The sequence below is a fragment of the Coffea eugenioides genome, chromosome 2 (genome assembly GCF_003713205.1).
Source record: "Coffea eugenioides isolate CCC68of chromosome 2, Ceug_1.0, whole genome shotgun sequence".
In the NCBI taxonomy this organism is placed as follows: Eukaryota; Viridiplantae; Streptophyta; class Magnoliopsida; order Gentianales; family Rubiaceae; genus Coffea; species Coffea eugenioides.
This window is the reverse complement of record NC_040036.1, coordinates 20,053,201-20,059,761: the sequence shown is the minus strand read 5'-3', so window position 1 is coordinate 20,059,761 and position 6,561 is coordinate 20,053,201. Positions and strand designations below refer to the sequence as shown.

Below are 6,561 nucleotides of genomic sequence, written 5' to 3'. Positions count from 1 at the left end.
TTTTGATATATAGGTATAACATAATATGTTTTGTCGGATATTGATAAATTGACTTTTTTTTAGAAAACTCTTCTCACCTTACTACCCAACTTAACCCTCACCTTAAATGCATTAACAATTCTTTTATCATGTAAATCATTATATATTAATTTTTTTTCAAGATATTAGGCATACACTTCTTTAAAATTTTTAGTCTATATATATTTATTATTTTGTACCACAATATATAAATATATAAAATATTATTTTGATTTGAAATATAACTCCGTGCGTAGCACGGGTCAAAATACTAGTTTGAAATAAATCCAGCGTCATTATGACCATGCGCTTGTGCCCCAAACAGACGTAGAAGATAGGTCCAGTGAAATAAAACTCTCACTATCTACGCATATCATCCTTGCCCAGGCCATGCTAGTTTGTATCGTTCCAATTTTATCGGATGTCTCCGAAGGGACTATAGTGAAATAAAACTCAGCTATGGAATCTTGCAAACAAACCAATAATATATACTCAATGGTTTAACTCAATTTATCTTGGTTATAGTATCGGGAGGAAAATTTTATGTCCATCAAAGCAATTGCTAAATACGCCTACTAGTTATTTTTTTTTTGAACCAATGAAAGGTTTCACGTGAATATACGAGAGTATCATTTTATTTCATTTGACATGTTAAGTGAACTCCATTCAATATGTAAATTAGTAAGTAAGGTTCTTATATATTCACATAAAATGTTTTTTTATATTGATTCTGAATCAACTAAAACATGTTTAGTACTTATTTTAGATTGATATAAATTTCTCGTACGGAATGAAGGGCATTCCTCCATTCCTCCTAAATTTGATAGAACCCAAAAAACAAAAGAAAGCTTGTGTGACTTTTTCTGATTTATGCCCATTCCCAATTGTTATTTTGCAGAGTTCATAGGGATTGTTTTACATACAACCAACGAACAATTTTGCTCCTTTCCAGTTAAAATTCAGATGCAATCTTCTGATCTTCTACTTTACCTTCAAAATCATATAAAAAGAGTAATTATTTGATAATAACTAGAAGTCTCATGATTTGTTAATTTATACCCTTTTTTCCCCTTAACATCAAATCCCAACCCAACCCTTTGAGAATGGCACAAATATACAATCCTCCTCCCGTATCTACCAACCGCCAGCGTACCCCTCTCCTAATCCAACGGCGCAGATTTTGTGCACAAGCTTGCCCACCCCCTAGGGTAACCGCGCGCACCGCTATTGAGCCCGCCAGGGATAAAAAAACCGCCGCTTCTGCCCTTGCCCCGTGCACTTGCTCTTTGCTCCCCTGCCCCTCCTCTCTCATCCCACAGCGCCGTCGCCGTCGCTGTCGGCGGCGATACTCCCAAACCCTCCGTCGGATCTCCGACTTATCCTTCTCTATTTTCATCCTTCCCTCTCCTCTCTCTTTTTAGTGTAAAAAGCTAAAAAAAAGGAAAAAGAAAATCTTTGAGTTTAAAAATATCTTTTTGTTGGATTTTCTTTTAATATATTGAAGGCAAGAAAAAAAAACGAAAATTTCGGGAACATTTTCCAAATTTAGACTGTCATAATTTTTGGTGCTACTGTCTAGGGTTTGTTTCTCGAATAACAAGAGGAGAGGGAAGCGAGAAAAAAATCACAAAAAAAATTGAAAAATTTCCAAAAAATATCCTAAAATTTTTGTCCTCCATTTAGCTACGGTTTTCGAGTTGAGATGGCTCAGGTTCAGGTGCCGCAGTCGGTGATGAATGTGAATGCTACTACTATAGCTGCTGCTGGCGGTGCGAATCCTCAGTTCGTGCCGACGTCGCTTTATGTAGGTGACTTGGATTTGCACGTGACTGATTCGCAGCTTTACGATCTGTTCAACCAGGTTGGACAGGTGGTTTCGGTCAGGGTTTGCCGGGATTTGACGACTCGCCGGTCACTTGGATATGGTTATGTCAATTATGGCAATCCGCAAGATGGTTAGTTCATACTCCTTATCCTTCAATTAATGCTGCCTTCATATTTCTATTCAATTCCTTGGCTGCTTTGGTGACCTAATGGTTACTGTCATAGTTATGTGGAGTTCGGGTGTTATTTTATTGAAAAAGTCATCTATTCCTGGGTTCTCAAGTAAATATCGCTGATTTGGGTGAGTTATGAGATTATCATTACTGTATGTATGTGTCTGGTTTATGTTGAGGACACTAGTGTTATCGTAGTCTTTGATTTTTATTTGAGATGCACATCCTTTGGTTTCGTATTTCAAGTCCTCCTAATAGGAAAAGACCATGCTTTTGTTTATTTGAATTCTTGTGATATATAATAGTTCATCTTTATCATTTCTAAGGAATTACTGGTCTTATTATTGAGCATCTCTGAAGCATTATTCAGCAGTTCATCCAGGCATGGCTAGTCCTTTTGAAGTTCTATTTGCAACAGTAAACTTTTCTTTTACTACTGTATATTAGTTGGTCTTCTTGTTTCATTCCATCCTGTCTGCTTGTGTTTGGGTCTTATTCCCCAGTGCTGTTGCTAACCATATTTCTTTGTCTCCAACACAGCTGCACGGGCTCTAGAGATCCTAAATTTTACTCCTCTCAATGGGAAGCCCATTAGAGTTATGTATTCTCATAGAGACCCCAGCATACGTAAAAGTGGTGCTGGAAATATATTTATTAAGGTATATGGTTCTCTGCTTCAGTTTTTTTCCCTTCCTTCTCTTTTTCTTTTTTTTTGAAAGGAGGGGGGGGGGGCTTGGTCGTTGTACCCTATGGTCCAATGGTCAGTAACATCTTTGCTCCCAATTGAATTTTTTTTAGTTCTTTTCAAATGATTATTTTCTCTCTCTTGACAGAATTTGGACAAAGCGATTGACCATAAGGCTTTGCACGATACATTTTCTGTATTTGGAAACATTCTCTCTTGCAAGGTGGCAACCGATGTTTCTGGTCAGTCAAAGGGCTATGGGTTTGTGCAATATGATACTGATGAAGCTGCTCAAAAAGCTATTGAGAAACTCAACGGGATGCTGCTGAATGATAAGCAAGTATATGTCGGACCTTTCCTTCGGAAACAAGAAAGAGAAATGGCTGTAGACAAGACAAAATTTACTAATGTTTTTGTGAAGAATCTCTCAGAATCAACCACTGATGAAGACCTAAAGAAAGTATTTGGTGATTATGGGACAATAACTAGTATTGTGGTAATGAGGGATGAAGATGGAAAGTCAAAGTGTTTTGGATTCGTGAACTTTGAGAACCCTGAAGATGCTGCAAAATCTGTTGAAGCTGTTAATGGATATCAATTTGATAACAAAGAATGGTTTGTTGGGAAAGCCCAAAAGAAATCTGAGAGAGAACAAGAATTAAAACAACGATTCGAGCAGAGTATTAAGGAGGCTGCTGACAAATCACAAGGGTTGAACCTCTATATAAAGAATTTAGATGACAGCATTAATGATGATAAGCTTAGGGAATTGTTCTCCCCCTTTGGTGTTATAACTTCATGCAAGGTCTCTGGTGCCTGTGTCTGTTTGAATAGCATCTCTCTATCCAATTGTTGTGTCACAATAATTAAGTTTTTGTGTTCTACTTGTATCTTCCAGGTTATGCGAGATCCCAATGGAATCAGCAGAGGATCTGGGTTTGTTGCATTCTCATCTCCTGAAGAAGCATCAAGAGCTGTAAGTTTGTGGTTTTGTTTTTGTGAAATTTCAGTGTGTTATATTCCTCCATTTGAGCTTCAAGGTGCAATGTTACTCTGTACTGCCACAGCTTTCTGAAATGAATGGGAAGATGATTGTTAGCAAACCACTTTATGTTGCTCTTGCACAGAGAAAGGAAGAGAGAAGAGCAAGGTTGCAGGTATATTTTGGATGCTATCTCTTATTTTGACTTTGTAGTCTAAAACCTCATGACAGTTAGTGATAATTTAGAATAAGAGTATGAGTACACTTTTTTATTGAATGAGAATTATATTCCATGGAATCTTTGTAATGTGAAGAACGCACCTGATCTCTCTCTCTCTCTCTCTCTCTCTCTCTCTCCAGTTTTGAAATTTTGATACTTTTGCTTTTGTATATCTACTATGGTTATTTTGATGAATGTGGGTAATTTTCCTTGCATTCATGCAGGCTCAATTTTCTCAATTGCGTCCAATTGCAATGGGACCCTCTGTTGCTCCTAGAATGCCAATGTACCCCCCTGGCGTCCTGGTCTAGGGCAACAAATATTTTATGGACAGCCGCCACCTGCTATCATTCCTCCCCAAGTAAATACATTCTTCATGAGTCTGTTTCTTAATCTGGTTGTGCTGATTACTCATTTTTTAAGACAAGCTGATTGGAAAGAGCTGTTTACTTGAGGCACAGTGTGCTCACTTTCACCATTTTGTCTTAGATTTTGAAGGGGAGAGTTTTAGAGTTTAGCATCTATTTGTGCTTTATTTCTCAGAGCCTTTTGAGATGACTGTGGCTGATTTGACAAGTTATTATGGGCGGATAACAGTTAACTGGTCTTGATGTTCTTTCTTTTGTGAAGTGTAACGTTGTCATTAGTTTGTGTATAGGAAGGTTTATATTTGGTGGTAAGCTGATAATAGCTATCAAAGCATTCACAAAAACATGTTTATGTAAATTAAGATTTTTGGTGGCAAAAGGCTGCTGACTATATAATTTTATTAGGTCATTCTTCATACATTTATTGCTGAATTTATAGCTCTCTGTGTTTCTAAGTAACATCTCTTGATATGTTGTGCTTGCACCACTAGTGTGTCACAGAAACAAGTGACTGATTGTTAGGTCTATTCTGTTTTAAGCAGAGATTATTCTTATTGATTTGCCAAATTTATGTTACAGGAGCAACTTGTTTCTTTCTGAACTAATTTGAATTCAGCGTTCTCTCTCTCTCTCTCTCTCTGGCATTCTAGGATGGGTAAATGTATTAGTTAGTATAGGGATATTATATCATGTATTTTGTCATGTTTGTGCCTGTCTGGTGGATTGATTTGCACAATTATTGGAAAGTTGAGGACACGTTTCTGTTCTCTGTTTTGCATTTCAGCCTGGTTTTGGCTATCAACAGCAGCTTGTTCCTGGAATGAGGCCTGGTGGAGCTCCAATGCCGAACTTTTTTGTGCCAATGGTTCAGCAAGGGCAGCAAGGACAGCGTCCTGGTGGCAGGCGAGGTGGTACTGTTCCGGTCCAGCAGGGTCAACAACCTGTTCCAATGATGCAGCAGCAGGTTTGCAGATGGATTTTATGTTTATCCTCTCGAGGCAGCGGATTTATTCCTGTCTTCTTTTATGCATCTTCCCAATTTGTTCGTTTTGTGACAGATGATTCCAAGGGGACGTGGATATCGTTACCCTCCAGGACGTGCCCTGCCTGATGTCTCTATGCCAGGTGTTGCTGGAGGCATGCTTTCCGTCCCATATGATATGGGCGGCATGCCATTACGTGATGTCGTATCTCAGCCAGTCCCAATTGGGGCTCTGGCATCTGCGCTTGCCAACGCTTCTCCTGCTGATCAGAGGACGGTAGGTTAATTTGTGGTTCTTCTATTTGTTCAGCTGTTGAGTCCATTGAAGAAAACAGGAGTATGTGTGTGTTTTTATAGTTGTTTTATGGGCTGGGGATTTCTTACATACTTGGGAATGGTGTATATTTGTGTATTTTCAGCTTGCCATAATTTGAAATCCATTATTGCATTCTGTTCTAATGAGGTGATTTTTTATTTGTCTGACATTGATTGTGTTTGAATTTTACTTGTTTTGCTTGGGTTCTAATTTTTAAATAGTAGTACTTGAGTAATTTTTTCTGTCAGTTTTACTGGAGTATGTTCTTACTGTACAATCTGCTCTTCACTTCCCTTCACCCCCCCTCCCATTACCAATATAATGTTGAGTGACTAATGACTGATGAATGCTTAGTTTGAGAGTTGGATTAAAATTTGTCATCACTGAGTATTATGATTTTATCTGCAGATGTTGGGCGAGAATCTATACCCACTTGTCGAACAGTTGGAGCCTGAAACAGCAGCTAAGGTTACTGGTATGCTTTTGGAGATGGACCAGACAGAGGTTCTACACCTGCTTGAGTCACCAGAAGCTCTGAAGTCGAAGGTTGCAGAGGCCATGGAGGTCTTAAGGAATGTTTCTCAGCAGCAGCAGGCAACCAATCCTGCTGATCAATTGGCATCATTGTCCTTGAACGATGGTCTTGTTTCCTGAGTGAACTGATTGCGGAGTTAAATCTAGACTTTTGTGCTTTGGTTTTTGAAACACGAGGGTTGGAGCATTGATTCAGTTCTTTTTGAGGTTGGAATGCACTATTTTGTTATGTTGATCTATTTGCCTGTTTGGATTTCAGGATTGTTTTCTTAGCTCGCTTTCCCATCTGTAGATGAGAAGGCTGTATCATCTATGTTAGTGGGAACTGGACGTGTTGCCAATTGCCATAAATCTTGTCTTCCTCAGGTTCTATAAAGCAACTCAAAGCCAAAGTAATGGGCTGGTCTAGTCTAAATCTTTTAACTATTTAGTGATCAGGTGTGTTGTCAGTAGGCGTCG

The 6,561-nt window shown here is 38.5% G+C and overlaps 1 protein-coding gene and 1 pseudogene across 1 annotated transcript; one reads left to right on the top strand and one right to left on the bottom strand.

The window, feature by feature from the left end:
- Positions 1-364: 364 nt before the first annotated feature.
- On the bottom strand, positions 365-455 carry LOC113764303 (annotated as a pseudogene).
- Positions 456-1,199: 744 nt separating this feature from the next.
- LOC113762194 (polyadenylate-binding protein 8-like) lies at positions 1,200-6,517 on the top strand. Its single transcript, XM_027305520.1, is given in 10 exon segments — positions 1,200-1,973; positions 2,556-2,674; positions 2,849-3,505; positions 3,599-3,676; positions 3,768-3,857; positions 4,127-4,199; positions 4,202-4,263; positions 5,055-5,234; positions 5,329-5,529; positions 5,977-6,517. Coding segments are annotated over 10 exon segments (1,959 nt in total). The 5' UTR covers positions 1,200-1,720; the 3' UTR covers positions 6,223-6,517.
- The last annotated feature ends 44 nt before the right edge of the window (positions 6,518-6,561 follow it).